This window comes from Gekko japonicus, unplaced genomic scaffold (genome assembly GCF_001447785.1).
Source record: "Gekko japonicus isolate JY-2015 unplaced genomic scaffold, Gekko_japonicus_V1.1 scaffold2498, whole genome shotgun sequence".
NCBI lineage: Eukaryota > Metazoa > Chordata > Lepidosauria > Squamata > Gekkonidae > Gekko > Gekko japonicus.
In genome coordinates, this window is record NW_015160911.1 from 13,020 (window position 1) to 38,505 (window position 25,486).

The window sequence follows — 25,486 nt, forward strand, 5'->3', positions numbered from 1 at the left end:
GCCCTATGAGGAGATACTGTAGAATTTTCTGGCTCAGGAGGGCCATTAACACAGACAGATTTAAAAGAGCATTAGACAAATTCGTTTCCAAATGTCATTGGCTGAGGACAACAACATGGAAATTCTTTGGCTTCTAGGTCCCCGCTTTGTGGACTTTCTGAGGCCTCTGGTTGGCTACTGCTGGAAGTAGGATGCCTGTCTAGATGGGCCACTGGTTTGTTCCAGCAGGGCTCTAGTGTTCCCAAAAGATTTGCTGAGGGCAACAAGGAGAAAATTCCTAAGAATTCATTGGCACGGATGACACTTCTATAAAGAGCAGTGAAAGTGGGAGGCTTAAGAAACTGTTTTAATCATAGTTACACGTGTGCATCTCAAAACATTGGTTTGCCTGAATAGCAGCCAACGGCATAAAGGTATGATGGGGAGGAGCACCGTAGTGTTATTCTTGGCCTGGGGTCTCCCACACCCTCTCCATTTCGCAACTCCCAGGGAGGGGCAGTTTATCGGCTGACTTGATGAATGGTAATGGATTCAGTACTGGGGCTGGTACAGGCAAAGTTTCCGTCCCCACCCAACTTTAGGGGTGACTGTCCAGTTGACGTCAGACGTTTTTAACTTCATCTTCTGGCAGCAGGATATTATTTTTATAACAGCACCAAGAGTAGTGGAACTGGAATAGGCGTGCCCAATTCCTTCATCACCCTTTCCCCCGCTTGCTTGCTTTTAAAGCTGCCCTTAGAGTTTATGAGGACATTTTTGTTGCTTGTCTGCGGAAGGAAAAGCAAGAGGAACGGAGGTTACCTGTTGAGTGGCTGCTGTAGGAATTCCTCTGTTTGCTTCAGCCTCTGCTACTGAAGCAAATTCACCTTTCAGCTTCAAGCCAGAACGGCCTCAAGGTAAATGCAATGACACAGTTAAAGCTACTGTTAATAGGGCTGTAAGCGCTTTAACTCTGGTAAGATGGAGGATGAGTTTGGATGTGTGTCAATGACAGGGCACTGTGTTTACTACTGTGTGGCAGCTTCCTTCACTTTTTAAAATAATTGTGTGTGTGGGGGGGTGTAATGTCAGAAAGATAAAGCATGAGTACAAAAACAGGTATCTTAAAAAATGGCCAGGGCTTTCCCAGGCTGTAAGTTTGTGAGTGTTGTTTCAGAAGACTAATGTGGTATAGCGTTAGACTGGAAAGATAAGGTGTATCCATACAATTGCCCCTCCCTGCCTCACAAGCTTCACAAAGTTATATTGAAGAATATAACTCCCCCTTTTTATAGTGCCTTGAACTCTGGGTACAATTAGAGATATAAAAGTGATAAAAAGGTGATAGATAACATCACGTAAACCTTAGCTGGATACTTGATTAGAGGTGTCTTTGGTCTGATCCAGAAAGACAATCTACATGTTGCATGTTCTTAGGACTGCTGGTTGTGAGTCTCACACTCAATTTGTTAACTGTATATATTTCTGCAATAGCCACGTCTATATTTCTGTAGCCAGTTTTCTAAAAAAAAACTGTACATAAAGTGGCTGACAAGATTTAAAAGCTAGAAGTGATGTTAACGACCCAAATTTGGTTGTTCTGTCCCTGTAAAGAAGGGTATGAAAGGGGAAGATTTTAAAGCATAATGTGGATGGGTGGGAGGCAGGAACTGGTCCTTTCCCCCACCCCTCCTTTCCTCCCCCCAATTGCTTCTTCCTGGTTGCTTTCTGGTGAGAATAATTTGGGGGGGAGGGCATGGAGCCTCAGCTAGGAAGAAGCCATTGCCTGGAGCAGAGAAGCACAAGCAGCAGAAGCGTTTAAATTCCCTTCTTGCCCATGGGTAGCAACCTAATTCTGAAAAAAATGGGCCAACTTCCATCAATTCCAATTTGATCTTGGTCTGCAACTATGTTACATATATAGGTACTGAAGAAAGGGAAGGCACAGTGTCAAGCTGTATGGCTTCTGGAGTTTGTTTGCATACAAGATTACCTGTTCTTATTGCATTCATAATGTTACAATGTCACCTGTGTGCCGCCATTTTCTGGGGGGGGGTGTTCCCTGAGGAGGGCAACAGTGGGGTGATCTTCCTGTGGCAATCTGAAATTTCCCTGTTTGCTCATATCTAAGTGTGCTAACGTGTGCGTCTTCTCAACAGAGTTGTCTTGCATGTTCATAGATGACATGTGTAAAGGGGAATACCTGCAGTTAAGAATTATACTGATCACCTCACCCAAGAATTAAAATGATATTAGACTTTTTGATTTATGACTCAACAGCTTCTATACAAAGAATGAGATCTCAATTTCAGATCAGGGACCCTTCCCCCCTCCCAGGCAATGCTACAGACTCCACCTGCATGACTGGCCCAGCTCTCCCCATGCACCATGTGCCTGGTAGATGTGCTACTGGCATGCAAGGTTGCTGTACATGTGGATGCAATGTCTGAAAGGAGTGCTCCAGTCTTTGTGTGTAAAAACTCACACTTTTCTTCTTAAATATTTATGGAGGTGGCAAACCTCACTACCATTCACAACTGTCTGGACAGTTACTGTGTTTCCGAGCTGATGCTGAAATTGTGTGTTGTGGTTTGGAAAATGATCACTGGAGAAACATTAGGCAGCATTGTGACCCGATCCCTGTTTTCAGTGTCCTGAAGACATGCCTGCATGAGAGTCATGAGGGAAAACTTTCTGTTCTATGCAATGCTGACAGTTGTAGACCACTGCAGTTATCACAGCCAAAAAAGATTGGGGATGAGAGCAGTGCACCAGTCTGGAGCCCCCGTGTGGATGTGTCCCAATTGTTTAATATTTATTAAGTGAACGTGCCATCTGCTACCATTTTAAATAAAATATTCTTGTTCCCCCAAACTCAGACAAAACAGACCTTTAATTTTTAAGAAGGAAAGGGATGCAGGAGGCATTAGCAGAGAGATCCTCAGCCCTACACCTTTGATATGTAGAATGTCTTAATGAAAAGGACTTATTTGGTGTTGACTCCTTGACAGCGTAGGAAAGAATAAAAAGACAGGATCCTGTCCTAGGGTTGCCAGCTCTGGGCTGGGAAATACCTGGAGATTTTGGGGGTGGAGCCTGGGGAGGGGGGTTAGGAAGAGGAGGGGATCAGCAGCAGTGTTCCCTCTAAGCTGAGTTAGTGTGAGCTAGCTGACAGTTTTTTAGCCTCCGGCTCACACATTTTTGTCTTAGCTCAGCAAGGATGGCTCCAGAGCAAACTAATTCATGCAGCAGCCAAATAGCTCACTCACAACTTTAATGCCAGGAGCTCACCAAGTAGAATTTTTGCTCACAGGACTCCACAGCTTAGAGGGAGCCTTGATCAGCAGGATATAATGGCATAGAGTCCACACTCCCAAGCAGCTGTTTTCTCCAAAGGAACTAAATCAGCCTCCTGGAGATAAATTGTGATAGAGAGAGATCTCCAGGTGCCACCTGGAGGTTGGTATCCCTATCGTGTTCCCAAGAAGCCTACAGTTCAAAAAAGGCCAGTGAGCAGAGTGGCAGACTACAGAGGAAGGGTGGGGGAGGAGATTCAGAGATAACATGTGATGAATGTGCACAAATGTAGTTACATATACATTTACAGTATTGCTTTCACAATTTTTTGTCACAGTTTCAAATAACTTTCAGTTATAAAAGAGTAGGCTAGATGAAATTCTTGAAGATCTGTGATTTTTTTTAAAAAAACAGACCACCACCCCCCCCCCCGTTCAAATTGGGTCTTCAGTGCAGGAAGAAAAGGGGTTTAACCCTTCTCCCTCTGTGCAGTCCTAGTCCTACTGATCAAAACTGAGCCTCCTGAACTGTATTTATTCTGGAAGGAGGAACAATCGGGTTAAATCAAGGTGACCGTCTTCTTGCCTTACAGTTCTGGTTAACAGCATCAATGCGTTGGGTGTTTTAGTTGGTAAAGCTGCGTGGGAGGAAAGGTTTCATGTCTTCTCCTTTTCATCCAGTGGCCCTGATCAGAACTGGGAATGATGCAGCAGCTCTTTCCCTTTTGTGCAAGTAGGGGAGGCGATACTTGATTGCTTGATTTTTATTTATAACAATATAGTTAAAAGATTCGTTTGCTCTTCTTTCTCGAGGCCATCCACCAAGCTGTCATAATGCTTTGGAAAGTAGGCTGAACAAATGGATGGGCACCGTGCAGCCCCATGGCAAGAGGCTGGGATCTCAGCTTGTGATGAAGCAAACTCATGAGCATCAGTTCTGGATCACTGGTGTAGCATAGTGGCTAAGATATGAATAGGAAAAACCTAATTTGTCATCCACCTCTGCCTTTAGCTCATTAGGATACCTTAGGTAAACCATTGTCCTAAGCTATCATAGAAGGATAGTAATATCACGAATGACCTACCTTAAGAATTGCTGGAATTGCATCTCAATTTTTTTTTAAATCCCTAATTTTGTTTTAACTGTTGGGATTTTTCTGTAAACCCAGTCTCCCCCCTCCCCCCGTTTGTAGAAGCATTTTTCTATCAATACCCTGGCCCCGTTGTGTAGATTTTTTGATCCAAACTCTAGGTTGCAGTGTCAGACTAAGTTCTCAAATAGACAGGAGAAAGATCATGGTCAAGTTACAAGTTCCTTCTCACCTCAGTCTGCTTTGGGGCCATAATTGGAAGGGAGAAGTTCTTTAACCCTTCAACTTCAGCTTGATCACCCTATATGTAACTGGGCTCCCTGTTTGGTATTAGCATTTTAAAGAGAAAAAACTTGGGTTCAAATTCCCACTCTGCCATGAAGCTCATTAAGTAGCCTTGGGCCAGTCATGGTCTCTAAGAATAACCTGCCTCATAGGGTTGTTACAAAGAGAACATGGGAGGTTAGGGAACTATGCATACATCCCTGAGATACTTTGAAGAAGGATGGGATAAAAATGTATTAGATAACAATTTCATTGCGAATTCAGTTCACTCATTTGCACCTGTATTTTTTGCTGAAATGATCAAGTTAATTCACCATAGTAAGGGTATGTCCATACCGATGCTCCCTCTCAGCTGTGTAGTCTTGTGAGCAAAAATTCTACTTTGTGAGCTACTGGCATTAAAGTGGTGAGTGAGCGATTTGGCTACTCCATAAATTAGTTTGCTCTGGAGCCATCCTTCCTGAGCTAAGAAAAAAATGTTTGAGCTGGAGGTTAAAAAACTGTGAGCTAGCTCACACTAACTCAGCTTAGAGGTAACACTGGTCTCTACCAGATGTGTGTTTAATCTGTTCTAAAGAAACTGAATAACTGGGGCCCCGGTCACACGAGCAAAATAACCTGGGGGGGGAAGCGAGGCTTTTTGCTCCGGAGCAAAATGAAGCACGGTATCGCGATCAGATGTTCCCCCAAGGCTCAGGCCGTCAGCCGCCGATCACACATTGATGGCGAAGCGTGGCAAAGAAGGGCGAGGCGGTTCAGTAGTAACGTTCAGCAGTAATGCACTTGTGGCAGTTCCGCGTTTGCGCGCATACTATGGAGGCATAAAAAACCCCATCCGGTGGGATGCAGACGGGCGCCGGATGCGACAGGATACCAGCGCTTCTGCAATCAGATGTCCGCCCACGTCGCGTGTTTTCTGGAAAATAGTGCACTTTCCCCGATATTTTTTTACTCCACATCTTCGGAGTGATACAGGTTGCCGACGGGTGATACGGGTTGCCGACAGGTGCGGGACACTTGCCAGATGTTTTTATGTGATCGCACCCTTAAAATCTGCCTGGCCTTCATCCCTATCGCGTGGCTAATTCTGTGTGTGACTGGGACCTGGGTCAGTCATCTCTGCCTGGGAGGACTTTTACCCATCAGAGGAGGTAATTTTAGGCTAAGTGAGCCAATGTTTTGGCTCAGTTTAAGGCACATTCATATGTTCATATGACTCAGTTATCTAATAATGGTTTTTATCCAAATGAACTGTGCAAGTATGTGGCCCATTTGGCCCTTCATTTAAAGGCCTGAATCATTACAGCTTTCCTCACTTTATTTTGTAGATGTGCATTTGACTTACCGTTTCGACTTATCACTGTGTTTGTCTCCCCTTCTGCAGATCTTTTAAGACGAATAATTTGTTCTAGGGCTTGCCCGGAGGCACTATGACCACCGTAGCCCCTCCCAGAGGCTGTGGAAACATCAGCAGTGACTATTACCTCCTCTGTGACACTGTCAAGGACTGGGGCATTGTTCTAGAAAGCCTGACCACAGCTGGTGTTCTCACCACCATCATCCTCATACTGGTGCTTTTTGGCCTTATATGTAAAGTCCAAGACAACTTTAAGAGAAGCTTGATCCCAGTTCAGTTCTTCTTCCTCCTGGGCACTCTAGGAATCTTTGGCCTCACCTTTGCCTTCATCATCAAGCTCAATGAGAGAACTGCCCCCACTCGTTTCTTCCTTTTTGGGGTCCTCTTTGCCCTCTGCTTCTCCTGTCTCCTTGTTCATGCCTTCAACCTTATCAAGCTGGTGAGAGGAAGAACCCCAAGTTCAGCACCGATGTCACTGGTTATCGCCCTCAGCCTCACCATTGTACAAATTATTATAGCCGTGCAGTATGTAGCCATCAATATAGAAGCATTAAAGAAACAGAGAAATGAAATGGACTCTCAAAGCCGTAATGACTTTGTTTTGCTTCTCATCTATGTGCTGTTCCTCATGGCCATTCTCTTTGTAGCCTGCATGTTTGTATTCTGTGGGCCATACAGAAGGTGGAAGAGGCATGGAGCACACATATTCATCACTATCTTGTTCTCCATTGGCATCTGGGTGGCATGGATAGCCCTGCTGATGAGACCAAACCGAAATGCCAGCTGGGATGATCCTGTTATGAGCGTTGCCCTGGTAGCTAATGGATGGGTCTTCCTGATTACGTATGCACTGCCTGAATTTTGCATCCTTACTGCTCCACAAACGCCTGGAGACTACCCTCCAGAAAATAGTTTCTGCCAGCCTAAACACCTGAAGAGAAACTATGGAGTAGAGAACCAAGCCTATGCTCAGGAGGACAACACACAAGGTATGCTAAACCTTAGGAAGTTCCATATGTTCAGGTGTTTCAGTCTGAAGCTGCAGATCAAAGTTTGAGTCCAGGGGCACCTTGAAGACCAACAAATTTTTATTCTGGGTATAAGCTTTCGTGTGCATGCATACTTCTTCAGATACATTGAAATGGAAGTTGCAAACCATTACATAGAGGTAGATGGTGTTGTAAGGAAAATTAGCAGACAGCATAATAAAAGGCTGATTTCGCACAAGGAGCTGCGCCGCCGTCATGCCTCCCTTTGCCCCGTTTCCATTCGTCAATTTCCCACTCGAAGCCACGCGGCCACATTTTGACCCACGGCTTCGCCCAATTTTCCCCGCGGTTTCATGATCCTGTTTTTTGAGGATCATGAAACCACAGGGAAAATCGGGTGAAGCTGCGGGTCAAAATGTGGCCGCGCAGCTTCGAGTGGGAAATTGACGAATGGAAACGGGGCAAAGGGAGGCGCGATGGTGGTGCAGCTCCTTGTGTGAAATCAGTCAAAGAATTTATTCATTTGTAAACTCTTTTATTATGCTGTATGCTAATTTGCTGCTATTCACAGATTTTACCAATTGTCTTCATCCAGTCTTAGCTATACTTATTGCTCAGTTTTCCTTATTAATTCTGACTCTAATTAGCCCTTCCTGGCAACACCTTCTCCACCCTCTACCTATTTGTAATTGTTGGTGACTTCTGTTTCAATGTATCTGAAGGACTGTGCGTGCACATGAAAGCTTATACCCAGAATAAAACTTTATTGGTCTTAAAGGTGCCCCTGGACTCAAAGTTCCATATGTGTGATGCTGGGAAATGCTTTGTGTGAAAGAAAAGCTTTTGCAGAATGAAAGAATCAAATTGTTTGCCCTCTAATGTCATTCGGCATCTGAAATCACTCCACTTTCCAATATATAGGACAGATGGACTCACATTCTGGCTGTATCTGAAGAAGTGAGCAGTGAATCATGAAAGCTCATGCCCTGCCACAAACTTTGTTAGTCTTTATGGTGCTACTGGACTCTCGCTCTTTTCTGCCATTTTAAGGGTAAAATTGAAGTAGCATGAGTCATTTCCACATGGCACTTTCCCACATTTTCTTTGGTATTTCAGTGTAAAGGAGGTGCCCTTGGGAAAGGGAGGCAATTTGCAGGATACATCTGTTCAGTAAGTGGGAAACCCCCCTTCACAGTGGTTTCAGGTTTTCTGATCCACAGTCAGCCATGGACATGGGAAAAGGTTAAAGCCTTTGGGTTGGCTCCAAACTTAGATATCATGGAAAATCACCCCATTTTGCTACTAAATAAATTCCCCTAAAGAATATTTGCAAAGTGCAATGGAAATTTTCTATCAAGTTACTATTGAACCTTACTGGCTTCATGCTCATTATTCCCCCTCCCCCTGGTTTTCAAGGCAACTCCCTTGTTCCAGGCACCCTGTTCTACCCTCCCAAGATGAGTATCTTCAATTTGTTTCGGTTGCTTGTTTGCTTGACTGAAGGGGGATAAGATGAGCCTTTTACCAAATAGGAAAACTCATCTCCCTCCTCCACTGCATTTGAACAGCTGTCATGTCTTTTCTGCAAAAAAATAATAGCAGGGAATCTGTTGCCAGAAAAATGTCCATGCAAGCTCTGAAGAAATGCTCAAAATGGCTGTTTTGTGTGAGAAATTCTCTGAGAATGTAGGGGTCCTCTGTTTCTGCTCGCTTGAGCAAACACTTCCCCTGTATAACGTGTCAGTTGTTCAAGGGGATGTGTCTATGTTCAAGCAGATGTGACTATAAATCTTTTTTATTATTATTATTACTAAGGAAATTTCCACCTGGAGGGGCATAAAGCCCTCAATATAAAAACACAAATATCAATATACAAAGAATAAAAAGTAGTCAAAAGTAGTAAAATCAACAATACTGTATTTGGAGAAGGAACATGGCAAAAGGAAATAGCCTGACCACTGCCTACTGTTTCCAATAAATTCTTATGCAGTGGGCAGGGCTGCTTAGAGCCACGCTGGGTTCTCCTGATGTTCAGAAGAACACATGCAAGATGCTTGATTAGAAGAGGAATAGTGCTACTCTCCCATGGAGGCACCTCATTAGTTTCAGGACAACCTGGGAACCCCCCAGAATTTTGTCCCTCTCGTCCCTTCACTTCAGCAGCCCTGTCTATGGGCAAGAAAGGAGTCTGAGATGAACTGGGTCTTCTGAGGGGACAGCTACTCATAGATTACTTATAAAAGGTATTGTCTAGTCTACTTGTATTATTTATTTACCTATAATAAGTTTAGAGGGTGAAACAGATATCTAGCTATGAACCAGTAAGTTTATTAGTTATTTTAATTAGTTGATCTTTTGGCCTGTCCCAGAGCCTCAAAGCATCTTATGGGTCAGGGAAGCATTACTTTGCCTCCACAATTATTGCACTGAAATATAGGGTAGTAAGAAAGCAACCTGTTGTGACTGTGCTTATATGAAACCATGTAATAAGTTTACAAGTAGCAACCATCATGCTTCAAATGGTTGTCTGGAATCAAATTAAGTCTGTTTCTCTTGTGTGGTATTGTTGAAATAATCAATTCACTACCTTTCTTTCTTTCATTTTAACTTCAGAAGAAACTGGTGATCGTACATACATTCCTTATTCAACTCATTTTCAGCTGGAGGTAAATAAACTAACTCATCTTCAGTTCTGGATTGAATCATTACAATTTAGCCTCATTAAGACAGTTGCCAACTCTGGGTTGGGAAATACCTGGAGGTTTAGGGGGTGGAGCCTGGGGAGGGCAGGGTTGGTGAACGGGAGGGACCTCACTGGTACATAATGCCATGGCGCCCACCCTCCAAAACCATCATTTTCTCAAGGGGAACTGATCTCTGTTGCTTCCGGGAGATCTCCAGGCCCCACCTGGGGGTTGTAGCAACCAGAGCTGCAGTGTTAGGAAAGTCAAGTAATGAATAAATATACACTGGAAGAAACTTTTGTAAATTAATATGTTCTGTTTATAACTATCATTCTATAAAGTGCATTGTGTATTATTATAACATCCTAATCAGGTATATATATTCAATACATTCAGTATAACAATAACATACAATTCATTTTCTCAAAGAGAACTGATCTCTGTTGCTTTGAGATCAGTTTAATTCCAGGAGATCTCCAAGCCCCACCTGGGGGTTGGCAACCCTACAATTGGCCTGGGGGATATTTTAAAAAGAAACTGGAAAAATTAGTCATTTAGAGAAAAGCAACGTGTTATTCACTTTACATGAGTTTCTATGTCTCAGGACTATATGGGACTTGGAGAACTCAGCTAACAAGTTGTTTTTCATAAATGAGGTGTGCATAATAGGGGTTCATTTTTATAGGTAAATTCAGATGCACAGTTTTGAGGATTCTATCAGAGCTGAGATCATAGAATATTTTATAATTTGCTTTTAGTTTCATAATGTTATTTTCAAGATACTTCCTGTTTAATAAGGATTCCCTGAGGATTCCTTCCTACACTTATTTACTAGTCTCAGTTCGGTTCTAAATCAACCAGGCATTGGGTTTTCTTTCACTACAAAATACATGGCCCACTGTTAACCTATACTTATTGCACTTGCAGGAGGCCATAGATGACACAGAGCCCCATTAACTCAGAAATAGCAATCTTATTTGCTTAAAAGATTGTATCAGTGAAGTACCACATTGTCTCTTGCAGAATATGTTTCATGTTAAAATCTTGTCATTACAACTTCTTCCTTTTTCAGAATCTTCAGTCTCAACAGGATTTCTCCATCCCACGACCTAAAACACGGTCTAGTCCATACCAGGAGTATGCTGGCGGGAAAGGGGTCAAGTAACAGCTGCTTAGGAGTACCAGGAGAAGCAATGCGGAGTTGACTGAGGGCTGGAAATCCTCACAAATAATTCAGTGCTTCAGTTATATTAAACAGGGATGGAACTCAATGCTACTGTGGATGAAGGAAGATTTGCTTTCTTTTTTGTATTTGTTTCTGCACATGTGGCACTTTATACTTTTTCATTCATTGATTTCCTTCATTTTAAGAATCTCTATGACTTTTATGAGTTCCGCTGAGGCATCTTTACCTCAGCGTTTTGTCCAAGCTCATTTTACCTTGCAATATGAGAGCATGAAGAATACACCCCTTCCTATTCATGAATGGTTGAAGGGTGTGGGAGTAAAGAGCTGACTACTCTTGGCCAAGACCATACCTACTCATTTTCTCACTTCATCTGAAACGCTGAAATTAGCAGGAATAGTCAATGATAATTTTCTTCTGGCAGGTTCTTCCATGACTGTTCTTAATCACATCAACAGTATTAGTGATTATGCTAGGTCCATATAACATTGTCTTCATAAAATGCTACAACCTCTCCTGGCAACTCTTGAAGAATTAAATAAAGCACTGGATTTTACTTTATTTTTTACAGGAATCACAATATTTTAAAACTGTAACTCTCCACATTATCTATAGAGCAAGAAAGACATGGAAGATAGGGAAACAAGTTTTTAAACTAAATTTAAAATGAACACCTGGCACAGCCCCCAGGCTCTCCTGCAGCTGCCACCGGGCCTGGTGGGGGCCCCGGGCCTGCTTCACTGCTGCAGCTCCTGGGCTCTCTGACAGCCACTGCCAGATTCAGCACAACCTTGGGGCTTTCTGGCTGCCAGTACTGTGCCTGGTGGGGTCCCTGGCTGCTTCAATAATCCGCAGCTCCTGTACTCTCTGGCAGCTATGGCTGGGCCTGGTGTGCCCCCCCCAGCTTTCTGGAAGCTGCCACCTGGCCTAGTGTAGCCTCTGGACTTTCTGGCAGCTGACATCTGGCATGGCGCAGCCCCCAGGCTGCTTTGCCACTGCTGGACACTGGGGTCTCTGGAAGCCACCGCTTGGCCTGGTGAGGCCCCTGCTACAGCTCCCGGCCTCCACCATACTCAGGTAGAAAGGAAACAGTGTTTTCTATTCTTGTGCAGAGAACATTATTTTACTTTTTGGGGGATTTAAACTATGTTTTTTTAAAAAAAACATTTCAGATTTTTCTGCAAACTTGGGAAGTCACCCAAGTTTGCTGAAAAACCTGTTTAGCATCCATGTGGCTTCAATTTTCTTAGGTGTCCACAGATGGGGTCCACATGTCACTAATAGTATATAGACAGAAGCTCCATTTTTAGTTTTACTGGTTAAAATTATTGGGGAAGCCTATCTTTCCTGACACACCATCTGGCAATATCTTTTTCAGGGCTTAAGGTATGACTTTGGCTATAAAAGTGGCATGGGCCTTCCTTGGTCTCACAATTAACACCAGTTGTGAAGGACAGGATATTTATGGAGGGAATGAATGGGCATAATGTACCTCCATCTTCCTCCAACTACACAGAAGATACGTCTATATTCTCTGAAATAAATAACTTGGTCCAGAAAGTACTTCCATAGATCTCCTCCTGAAAAACCTCTCCCCACCAATAACACTAATTTCTGTACCTCATTTTTTGCACAGACTGCTCTACTATTGATTCCTTTGCTTCTCCTCCATCACAGGAAGAAGAAAGTAGGGAATGCCTGTGACTCCACACCAGCAGTTATAGTGAGGAGATGGCCCTTGTTGTGGTCATCAATATGTAATAAGCCAGGCTTCAGACAGTTGTAATAAATAAGATAGGCTTCATTCTCTAGGGAGAGGGAAATAAGAGAGTGAGATTGACTAGGGGCGGTGGCTGAACTGTGGAGACTTACAGTGCCATCCTAAACAGAGTTACCCCTTTAGGCCCATTGTGCTTTCAGATGTTCTCTTTCAGATGTTCTTTAGCGGCCAGTTTTTCATTACAGAAAGCAGATGGGGAAGAAGTTTAGGTAATAAACACTGTATTTATATTAGCCTTATCCAACTTTTTCCTTCAGAATATTCATTCAGATTTTAGAAAAAGGTAGACCTTTTTAACAACTAGCTCAAGAAAAAGAAGGCATTTTCCAGCCAATGTTAAGTATCTTTACATCCCATTGACTGTAATGGGAGACTTACACAGATGTTTATATTTCTCTCAGTGAAATCACTCAAAAACACAAGTTCTGAACTTTGACTATATTATGTCAATTTTACACCTGTGGGAAAGGGGTTTCAGGTTTTGCTTATGTGCTTGTAACTGTATAATAATATTTATTTGTTTCTTTCTCATAATACATTGAGCACATGGGCAGCATTTAATAAATAATTATATATGAAATGAGTGTCAGTGATGTATTCATTTGAAGATTTTTAAAAAATGAAATATATCAATGAGATGTACTCTGCTGCATATGTACACACCACAGTTCATTGCTTTAAAATATTTAAGGGAAAGTCAACTCAAACCAAACTTCAGTTTTCCAAAATTCCATCTGACTATAGTACACAACATTGCAAAATAAAAATAAAAATAGTGTGTGTGTGTTTTAAAGCAGGGGTCTCCAACCATTTATTTTTATGGTTCTGAGAAATGAAAATATCCCATGTAACTCCCTCCACCATCCTGGCATATTACTGAGGTTTGTTCTCTCCTGGAAACAGAACAAGGACTAGGAAGAGCCCCAGAAATGAAGAAATAAAGCAGATTTTTTTTAAAAAAATCTTTTCCTAAGTCTTTTAGAAGAAGAAGAAGAGATTGGATTTATACCCCACCCTTCACTTGGAGTCTCAGAGCAGCTTACAAACTTCTTTCCCTTCCCACAACAGACACCCTGTGAGGTGGGTGGGGCTGAGAGAACTCTGACACAAACTGCTCTTTCAGGAACAGCTGTGCCAGAGCTTGTGACTGACACAAGGTCACATCAGCAGGTACAAGTGGAGGAGTGGGGAATCAAACCCGGTTCTCCCAGATTACAGTCCGCGCACTTAACCACTACACCAAACTGGCTCTCCAGGGGATGTATGAGCTACCCTACAGCAGCCAGTGAGCTACTGGTACCCTACAAGCTACCTGTTGGACACCACTGGCTTAGAAATTCTGATATTATAATAAGTAAAAATGCACTGGCCTGGAATCAGAAGGAAGGGAAAAGACACAGGGCTTTCCCACATTCTCTTTTTCCTCAGTTGTGAATTCCTGTTGCTTTGGTTTTTTAAAAAAAATTGTTCTGCTCAAGTTTTGCTCCATCCAATGGTCAATTCAATGTTACATTGTTTTATGTCCAGCATATCTCCCAACAAAGTTTGAGTCCAGACTACAACTGGAGGTTTCCGGTCTTGGCGTCTGTAATGGCAGCCGTGTTCTCCGCACCACCCCCGGTGACCCTGCTGGCGAAGGGGGGCTTTCCCCTTGCCCCGAAGGTCCCACCACAGAGCGTCCACGAATGGCACACCGGATCAAGCGTTTGGTGATTGAGCGAACTAAGGTTAAAAGCAATCTTATAATTGAAATGTGAGTTGAAGTCTAAGCGAAAACACCCCCCAAATAGCCGAAAGCCTCCCCTTGGGAAGCGGGGGGGGGGGAATCCTTCCTGGAAAAGAAAACAAACAAACTTTGTGTAACAGAAGAAAGGGGGGCGAGCTATAAAACAAGGTGGACTGAAATAAAGAGACACTTAAGAACTTACCAGATTTTTACTGGGATTCCAGAGACTTTGATAACTTTCTTTGAAAAGTTAACAACCCCAAACATGGTGCCGAAGAAAGAGGAGAAAGACAAACAATCGAAACTGGAGCCCCTTGCTGGAAGTGCTAGCCCAGTGAGTTCTGTCCCTAGACAGGACATAACTGCAGACTTTCAAAGGATGCTGACAGAAGCGCTGCACCCTCTGCTGGAACAGGTTACAGCAATACATCAAAAGCTGGATATGCAACAAGCCCAACTTAATGAGACTGTAAAAAAAATGGATAGAACGGAGCAACAGATGAAAGAAGTGGATGCCAACACAAAGCAGCTTAAAAAACAACTGCAGGTGATGAAGAAAAAGAGACTAACTGACAAGTCTCAATTATTACAGCTACAAATGGAAAGAGCAAGATATGTCCTGAGATTTCAAGGAGTTCCTTAGGAGAAAGGAGAAGACTTAAAGCAGCTGATGTGCCAAGCTATTGCCCTGGTGGCAGACATAAAAGCGGATATACTTCAAAATGAAATAGATACGATCTATAGGTTGTATTCTGAATTTACAAGAAAAAATGATCTGCCGGGGGAAGTGATGGTAAGAGTCTCCAGAAGACAAGTGAGGCACCAAATCCTGAAAGCTACAAGTGGAATGACTTTGAAAGTTAAGGACAAAGAATTTAAAATCTTAAAAGATATTCTGTTTAAAATAAGAAAGAAAAGAAAGAAATACAGAGACTTGGCATTATTTTTACAGAAAAACAAAGTCCCCTACAGATGGAATTTCCCGGAAGGCATAATTATCAAATTTAAGGACAAGAAAGAAAAAATTGACTCTGTTGAAAAGGCTTTGGATTTTTTTGCAGCAACAAAACTGACCAGTAGGTGAAGAAGATAAAAAGAAAGATGACAGCACCAAAGAGAGTGATGAAGATGGAGCAGTGGAATCTTCTGACGAGAACTCAGATTCGGAATTGGGGGCAGCAGCCCCCAAAACAAGCTATCAATTGAGAAAGGAAAAGGACAGATATTAAGTTGTTAATGTTTCTGGAATTCTATATAATGATTAATAACCATTTCTTGAATTTCTCTTTATTCAGATAGATATGTAGGTGTAATTGATTGTAGCTTTTGTATGAAGAACATGGTTGATCACATCCAATGAACTTTAAGCGAATTGTAAGCAAGAAGCAAGGAGCTGCGGTGACTCAAGTGGTTAAGACGCTGAACTGCAGGCTGTGGAAGGTCAGTAGTTCAGCAGTTCGAGACCTGAGTTGCTGCATGACGGAGTGAGCGCCCGTCTCTAGTTCCAGCTCCTGCCAACCTAGCAGTTCGAAAGCAAGAAATTGCAAGTAGATAAATAGGGACCACTTCGGTGGGAAGGTATCAGCATTCCGTGCGCCTTGGTGTTTAGTCATGTCGGCCACATGACCACGGAAATGTCTTCGGACAGCGCTGGCTCTTCAGCTTTGAAACGGAGATGAGCACCGCAACCCTAGAGTCGGACTAGGGAACCATTACCTTTACCTTTAAGCAAGAAGCAGACTTATAAGCATAATGTATGATCACCTTCTCTTGGGTTTTTAGTGGGTTTTCTATACTTTCTCCTATAGTTTGTAGTCCCTTCCCTAAATTTCATTGTAGTTTTTAGAAAATGCAAATTAAAAAAAATCCCCTATGAGTTTCGTGCATGCACACGAAACTCATACCTTGAATAAAACTTTGTTGGTATTAAAGTTGCCACTGGACTCAAACTTTGTTCTACTGCTTCAGACCAACACGGCTACCCATCTGAATATATCTCCCAACAGATTGTGGGCTTTTCCATATTCTCATTTTCCTTGCTTGTAAATGCCTGTTGCTTCAGGGTTTTCCCCCACACATGTTTTGCTCCCTCTAGTGGTCAATTCAATATTACATTTGATTTGTCATGAGTCAGCCAGGGCTCAGTGATAGTGAGGACTTCTCAGGAGAAGAAGAGCCCCATCTAGCCAACTCTGAATCAGCAGAAGCCGGCAAGCAGGAAGATGTGCTGTGGGCTTGTCAGGGTTCACAGCCAACAGCTGATGCCGAGTCACTGACACCCTCCAGCCCTGATTCAACAGGTGCAACTCAGTTGGTTGTTTCTTGCCCTCCAGTATCACCCATACCCTTAGAGCACCACAGACGGCTAAGAATGGAGCTACAGGAGAGATGACAATGCCCGATTCCAGCAGTATGCTGATAGCAAAGATTAGTAGCTGCAGGATTACTCCTGAGCAGCTGACTGCAAGCATGATCCTTCAGCATATGGCTACAAAAACCAGCCAAGGGAAGCAACACTGTGATCACTGCATTGGAGCCTGCCTTGTTCCTGTGACTCTTTGGACCATCCCTTGATCCCTTGGACTCTTTGGACCATCCCTTGATCCTGCCTGTGGATAACTCTTGGACTTCCAGACCTTGCTGTATGGACTGACCCTTGGACCAGATTACTGATGGCTCTAGACTCTGTACTTTTACCTTGAACTGGACCTAGACTACACTGTTTGAGTTGGCAGCCTTGCCTTACTCATTCCATGCTCTGTCGGTGCTGCCTGCACCACCCCTGGCCCAGCTCCCAACAGGTTTATGTCCAGCACAAAAACCTGTGGTTTAAATTTAAGTAGGGAAATATGCTGGACATAAACTGATGCACTATTGAATCAACCACTAGAGGGAGCAAAACAGAAGAAACCCAAAGCAACAGAAACTTACAAGTGATGAAGATCGAATGCGGAAAATCCCACAGAAAATAGCCAGGACATGGAAAAGCCAGAGAGGTGTAATGGAGAAGAAGAGGGAAGCAACATGTGAGGTCATACAAAAATGAAAAGGGGGTGTCAAGGGGAAGCAAGAAAATGAACCTATTGACATTGAGTAATAAGGCACTGTGTGCTGGAAAAGGCACTGCTGGACAGTGACATGACATTTTAACCAGTTCTCCTCTAGTTGTGTTGGCACTGCGAAGGCCACCTGAAATGGCAGCGGTGGGGCTAGGAATACCAGTGCTCCTGGGGCGCGGAAAGTACAGCAGTGGGAACAGGCAGAAAGTCAACGGAAGGAGGTGGAGAAACAGAGAAGCTCGACCCCCTTCCAGCCTGTGTCCCACCCTGAGAGTGACAGGCAGAGGGGCAGGGAATAAGGACCCCCCCCGACATTGGTGTTGTGCAGTGCCAGATCCATAAACAATAAGTCCTCAACCCTTCAGGATTTTTTGCTTGAACAGGGAGCGGATCTGGCGTGCGTGACCAAGACTTGGGTACGAGATGGGGAGACAGTAGCACTCTCCCAGTTAGCTCCGCCCAGGTTCTTGGTCCTTCACCAATCATGAACTGTGGGGCGGGGGAGAGGAGTGACACTATTTATCCGGGAGGCTTACTCCTTCAGGGCACTCCCACTGCTGAAGCTTGAGGGTATTGAGTGCTCAGGCCTTGTGTGGGAAGCCGGGGAGAGTTTAGCTATTTGGCTGTTGTACCATCTGCCTAACGCACCAACCAACAGTCTGCCATCTCTGGTCGAGGCGGAGTCAGGCTGGGCATTGGAGTACCCTAGGCTGATAGTCTTGGGCGACTTCAATGTCCATGCCGACGATGCGGCTTCAGTACTGGCGATGGACCATTTGTCGTCCATGGAGGCGCTAGGACTCACCCAATTTGTAATGGCCCCCACTCATCGGGCCGGGCATACACTTGACCTGATCTTCGCGGCGGGGGTTACTGTGGACTGGATCACTGCCTTGAGAGTGCCATGGTCGGACCACCTTGCCCTGAAGGCCCGGGTGAATGTGTCGCCCCAACCCTGTTTGGGTGGCGAGTGTATTTTGGCTCGCTTGTGGAGCCAAATGGACCCTCAGTGGCTTCAGATGGCCCTATGGGATCCTATGCCCCCTGGAGGCTTGTTAGATGAGCTTGTCGAGGACTGGCACAGTGAGCTCTCAGCAGTCATTGACGAGATTGCTCCCCAACGCCCTCTGCGCCCTCGCTTTAAGCGGGCGCCTTGGTTTACCGAGGAGCTCCGGCTGATGAAACGAGGGCTTAGATGGTTAGAGAGATGGTTAGAGAGATGGTGGTGGCGCGCCCGTGATGAAGCAACAAAAGCATCTTATAGGACATTTATGAGATCCTATGAGGTGGCAATCAAAGCCACGAAGAGACAATTCTACATGGCTGCGGTTGCATCTGCTAGCTCACGCCCAGCACAATTATTTAGAACCATTTGGTCGTTAACAGAGCTGCTGCAGGGCAGACCAAATGTTAGGGAATTGGATATCGGCTGCAAGGCTTTTGTGAGCTACTTTGCAGACAAAGTCCTGCTGCTCCACCGCAATCTCCCTGCCACACTTGAGACAGTGAGTGAACTCAAGGCTCCATGCACGTCTTCTGGTTCTATTATGGATCATTTCAGTCCACTCAGCCTTGAGGAAGTCGACAGACTGTTCTCAACGGTATGCCCAACCACGTGCAGCCTTGATCCATGTCCTTCATGGCTTATAAAAGCTGGCCATGAGGGGTTACAAGGTGCCCTCAGAGATATTATCAACAAGTCCCTTGCTGAGGGACTGTTCCCGGGGGCACTCAAGGAAGCGATGGTCCACCCTCTCTTGAAAAAAACATCTTTGGACCCGGCTGAATTGGCCAAGTAGCTGAAGTGGCCAAGTATCAGCCGGTTTCCAACATGCCCTATTTGGGCAAATTACTTGAGAGGGTGGTGGCGGTTCACTTGTAGAGCTTTATGGATGACACGTGTCAGTCCGGCTTCCGGCCGGGACATGGGACGGAGACAGTACTGGTCGTACTCACAGATGACCTCCGGAGGCATCTGGATCAAGGCGGTACAGCGGTGCTGTTGTTGTTATTTTTTAATTTTTTAAAATTTATTTGAGATTTATATCCCGCCCTTCCAAGCGGCTCGGGGTGGCTAACAAGCAGCTAATGCCGGGTTAAATAGATAAAATACAATAAAACAATATTACACATCCACAATAAAATTCATAACAATATTTAAGGTGCTCTATTATCCTGTATAAAAGTCCCCAAGATGGACAGTAATCCCAAACCGACAGCCAGCTTTATTAAATAACGAGGGCTCCAGCAGTGATGTTCTCCCCACTTCCGCCAGGCGACACATACCCCCCCCCATAATAGGGGTAGATGATGGAACAGTACCATGGTGGTGGAATAGTGGCGGTGGCGACTCCTACTCAAAAGCCTGGCGGAAGAGCTCCATCTTGCAGGCCCTGCGGAACTGTATAAGGTCCTGCAGGGCCCGGATCTCCTCCGGGAGCTCATTCCACCAGGTATGAGCCGCCACCAAAAACGCCATGGCCCTAGTATGGGCAAACTTAATGTCTCGGGGGCTGGAACTTCTAGGAGGTGGAGACTCCCTGATCATAGTGCTCTTGAGGGAACATACAGGAATAGGCAGTCCCTTAGGTAAGCCAGACCCCGGCCATTCAGGGATTTAAAGGTAAGAACCAGCACTGTGAAGCGAATCTGGTATGCTATCGGCAGCCAGTTCAGCGCTTGCAGCACCAGCTGGATGTGGTCTCACCTAGAGAGGCCCATCAACAGCCTAGCTGCAGCATTCTGCACTAGCTGCAGCTTCCGGATTTGCGACAAAGGCAGCCCCATGTAGAGAGCGTTACAGTAATCTAGCCTCGAGGTGACCATCGCATGGATCACAGTGGCCAGGTCCTCACGGTCAAGGTAGAGGACCAACTGCCGAGCCAGCCGCAGGTGGTAAAAGGCCGACTTGGCAGTGGCTGCCACCTGGGCCTCCATCGTTAACGAGGAGTCCAGGAGCACACCCAAACTCCTAACCTCCCGCACAGGCACCAAAGGCACCCCATCGAAGGCCAGGAGCCCCAGCCCCGGACCAGTCCGACTCAGGCCCAGGACCTCCATCTTTGCTGGGTTTAATTTCAACTGACTCAGTCTGAGCCAACCAGCCACAGCTTGTAATGCCCGATAAAGGTCATTGGGACCAGAGGCCACCCAACATCAGATAGAGCTGGGTATCATCAGCATATTGATGACACCCAAGCCCACGCCTCTGGGCAATCAGGGCAAGGGGGCGCATATAGATGTTAAACAACATTGGGGACAACACAGCTCCCTGGGGCACCCCACATTCAAGGGGGTGCCTCCGGGACCGCTGATCCCCAATCGCCACCCTCTGTCCCTGACCTTGGAGAAAAGAGGCGAACCATTGAAGAGCAAGCCCCTGAATTTCCACGTCGGCGAGGCGGCGAGCCAGCAACTGGTGGTTGACCGTGTCGAATGCAGCCGACAGATCTAACAACACCAGTGCCGCCACACCACCTCGATCCAGATGCCTACGGAGATCGTCAGTCAGCACAACCAGTACCGTCTCCGTCCCGTGGCCTGGGCAAAAGCCGGACTTGAAGGGATTGAGGACGGAAGCCTCATCCAGGTAGCCCTGTAGCTGTGACGCCACCGCTCTCTCAATAAGTTTGCCTAAATAGGGCAAATTGGAAACCGGCCGATAGTTGCCCAATTCAGCCGGGTCCAAAGATGTTTTTTTCAGGAGAGGACGAACCATCACTTCCTTGAGTGCTTCCTTGAGGGATCCTTGTTAGATCTGTTGGTGGTGTTTGACACCATCGACCACCAGCTACTGATCCACCGCCTCGCCAACACTGGGATTCATGGGCTTGCTTTGCATTGGCTTGTCTCCTTTCTCCACGGTGGGGGACAGAGAGTGGCGTTAGGAGAACGGACATCCCAAAGGTACCCGTTGGCTTGCGGGGTTCGTTAAGGGGTGGTACTGTTCCCAATGTGCCCCCTCGCCCAGATTACCCGGAGGTATAGGCTAGGGTGCCATCAATATGCAGATGACACCCAGCTATATCTGTTGCTGGGCAGTCAGTCCGACTCTACCCCAGATGACCTGGAGCGGGCGCTTTGTGACGTGGCGAGCTGGCTTAGACTGAGTCGACTGAAACTGAATCCAACAAAGACGGAGGTCCTGTGCCTGAGTCAGAGTGGACCGGGGGTAGGGATCCCACTCCTAACCTTCAATGGGGCGCCATTGGTGCCAGCGCCAAGGGTTAGGAGTTTGGGAGTGCTCCTGGATGCCGCCTTAACAATGGAGGCCCAGGTAGCAGCCACTGCCAGGTCTGCCTTTTACCATATTTGGCTGATTAGGCAGTTGGTTCCCTTCCTCGAATATGATGACCTGGCAACAGTGATCCATGCTATGGTCACCTTGAGATTAGACCACTGCAACACTCTCTATATGGGGCTGCCCTTGTCTCAGATCCAGAAGCTGCAGCTAGTGCAAAATGTGGTGGCCAGGCTGTTGATGTGCCTTTCTATATGAGACCACATCCAGCCTGTGCTGAAGGCACTGCAGTGGCTTCCAATAGTGTACTGGATCCGTTTCAAGATGCTGGTTCTGACCTTTAAAGCCCTATATGGTCAGGGGCCTGCCTACTTGAGAGACCGTCTTTCCCCACATATGCCCCAGAGAGCACTGAGATCAGGAACACAGAATCGCCTGACTCTTCCTGGCCTGAGAGACGTCAAATTGGCTGCCACTAGAGCCAGGGCCTTTTCCGCGGCGGCTCCACACTGGTGGAATGAGCTCCCGGATAACATCAGGGCCCTGCGGGACCTTTTACAGTTCCGCAGGGCCTGCAAAATTGAGTTCTTCTGCCAGGCTGTTGATTAGGGGCCGCTGCTGATGAGTGGGCAACTGGCAAATGCGCCACTGACAAATGCGGTGCTGGAGTACATCCCGGCCTACATGAAACATCGACTGGTTACTGCCTTTGTTTGGTTATTGCACGCCGCCATCATTCTTACTAGTACTGTTAGCCGCTTAGGCTTTGTTTGTATATTCCATTGCATTTTAATGTATTCATTGTTTTAGTGTTTTAATGTTGTTAGCCGCCTTGAGCCAACCCTGCGGCAAGGCGGGATAAAAATGGAAATAAATAAATAAATAAATACATACATACATCAGTGGGGGCAGCTGGTATTGTTGTTTGCTGGGAGGACTATGGCCACTGCTATGGAGTGCCCCCCAAAAGGAAGGGTTTTTGCTGCCTTTACATGTGGACCTCATTAGGTAGTGACAGAGCCATCAAGGCCACTGTGTTGCAGCACTGTGCAAGCACATGGCTGCTGAGCTGAGTGAGAGTAGTGGTTGGCATGGCTGCAGGTGATGACATCAGTTGCCGGTGCCAGGTTGTGCTATGACCTCAGTAGATGTGCAACTGCACATTGCTACAGTAGCAACTCTGTTGCCTCTGTCTGTGCCTCCCTATTTTCTGGCTAGCTTCTGAGCATCTACAGAGGGAAAATTAAATCGTTTCCTGCCTGATCTGTGAGTTTTACCTTAGTAGCCTGTGAGATGAGAAATCACACACACACCTGAGGATTGTAAGAAAGCAAGGGAAAACAATCACTCTTATGCTAATTCATACCTCCCTGTCTGCAAGGGATAGTATTCAATACATATAAAGCATAGATCTTTCCCCCCGAACTGTCTCCAATTTTGCCTAGAGGATTCATTGAGAGGAATTTAATGCTAATTGGGTGGGATAGAAAAAGGTTAATTGTGGGAATGTTTTCCCACTGAAATCAACGGAAATGACAAGAAGACATATTACAGAATCCAAAGAGGGTGTATTGATGATATTGAAGAAACCAAATCAAGTAGTTTTAAAAGAGCAAAATACTGGCTCCGAAGCTGCACAAAATGTTTTTTTTCCCCCTACCCCTAAAACAGTGTACAGTTTTGGCTGACTGGGGTGCTACCCAGGGCTTTAAAAAAATAAAGAGGTGCCAGAACTCTCAGGAGGGAAATGAAGTTTTCAATATGTATACTGAAAACCTATGAACCTTTAAACATTTTTAAAAGAATTTTGTCAAAGAGGTTCCAGAACTCCCTTCTGGCATGTTCCCCCAGAAAAAAAAGCTCTGGTGCGACTGTGCCTGAGGTGTGTGTGAGGAAGGGTCACCTGAACAAATCCAACTCTGGAGGGATCTTAGTGCAGGGGCAAATTAGGGCTGCCATGTGATTACATCACTGCCGTTTGATTTATCCCTAATGAGCTTTGTTGAGCTCTGACCTGGATGGCCCAGGCTAGCCTGATCTCATCAGATCTCAGAAGCTAAGCAAGGTCGGCCTTAGCCACTATTTGGAGGGGAGACCACCAAAGAATACCAGGGTTGCAATGTAGAGGCAGGCAGTGGCAAACCACCTCTGAAAGTCTTTTGCCTTGAAAACCCCACCGGGGGGGGGTCACCATAAGTGAGATATGACATGATGGGCGGGGGGGGACACTTTGACGACCCTGAACAACAACAGGGAATTGGCATGCATAGGTAAGTTGTGGGGATTTAGACCCTCATATATAGGAAGATTGTCTGTAGATGAGCCAATTGTGTCCCTGTGTCCTATGTTGGTTGGTGTGTGGGGGGGTATTTTCTTTTTTTTCCTTTCTGGTCCAACAACCTCCTTGGAAAAATTGTCGGGCACAAGAGTATGGAAATGCCGGGGACACAGAAATGACCTCTTACTGATCTACTTCTTTCTCCCACTTCCTTTCTTCAGTAGTAAAATCCAGAGATTCACTCCCATCTACCCAACTAGTATATTTCCTTCAGGATAGAACATTACTATGAAACAAACACCATATGAGCTGCCCTGCTTGCACAGAAAAAACATTAGTCTTATTTCATCAACGCCATCGGTGGGATGAAACACACTTACTAGGAAATCCTTCCCTTTAAACTCAGTGACCCTTACTTCTTTAGAATAAATATGTTTAGTCAATTAAACTGGATGTTGGCAGGCTCTGTTTGCGGATCACAGCATAAATGCAGCAATGGGAATGGCACAGTCTTATTTTTAAGTCTGTTTACTATTATATCTCTGTCTTTTCAGAGGGGTAGCAGTTTTAGTCTATAACAGCAGCAAAAAAAGTATGAAAAGGAGTAGTATGGATGTGATTTTTAAATACATACTAGAAGATAAGAGAGGCTAGAGGTTCCAGCCCCTCATGGGTTACACTTACTGAAAAATCTAATCAAAACAGTAAACAATCCATTCCTCATTCTAGAAGATGGGCAGAGTGGGGCAGACAGAAAGTTTAATCAAGTGAGACGCAATATATCTCTCCCTTATAATAAAAGAGTTTTGGGTGCCAAAGTTCTAAAATGCACTCCTTTAGTGTTAGGCCGAAAAAACTGCCACTCGGAAGACACTGGCTGGGTTCATTGGCTGCTTTGTGCAGTCCCGGCCAGCGTTCCAAGGTCATTTACATATGGAAGCTGATTGGACTACACTCCATTCCACACCTGAAACTCACCCCCCCCCAAGGCAGTTGGAATTTTCAGTTGGGAGAGGAGAATGATGTCAGCTGCTCCCTAGGCAGAGGCTGTGTGTGTGTGTGGGGGGGGGGGGTTGTAAAACTTAAGACAGACAGGCAGATAGGGTTGCCAACTCCAGGTTGGAAACTTCCAGGATATTTTAGGGATGAAGCCTGCTGAGGGTGGGATTTGAGGAGGAGGAGGAAGAGGGGGACCTCAGACAGATACAATGCCATGCTGCCCACACTCCAGACAAGCTGTTGCCAGTCTCCAGGTGACAGCTGGAGAGATCTTAAAGCTTTGGTGCTACTTCAAAGTTCCCCAGGAGCCCAAAACAGAGAAGTGTTTTGGAAAATCTTGAGGAATTGTTTGGTGCATTTACGATGGGGCTCCTGGGGAACTATTGTTGCCAATCTTGGCCCAGCAGCCATCAAACCATTCTCTTCAACCCCCTGCTGTGCAGCTGACTTCCCCCTAGGGTTGCCAATCTCCAGGTGGGACCTGGAGATCTCCCACTGCTACAATTGATCTCCAGATGACAGAGATCAGTTCCCCTG

At 45.4% G+C, this 25,486-nt stretch overlaps 1 protein-coding gene across 1 annotated transcript; it reads left to right on the top strand.

Annotated features, from left to right (window-relative positions):
• The first annotated feature begins 743 nt into the window (after positions 1-743).
• GPRC5A (G protein-coupled receptor, class C, group 5, member A) lies at positions 744-13,161 on the top strand. The gene is made up of 4 exons (XM_015424322.1): positions 744-896; positions 6,036-6,997; positions 9,611-9,663; positions 10,754-13,161. Exons 2-4 carry the CDS (start codon positions 6,082-6,084, stop codon positions 10,844-10,846), a joined length of 1,062 nt encoding a protein of 353 aa, XP_015279808.1. The 5' UTR covers positions 744-896; positions 6,036-6,081; the 3' UTR covers positions 10,847-13,161.
• Positions 13,162-25,486: the final 12,325 nt, after the last annotated feature.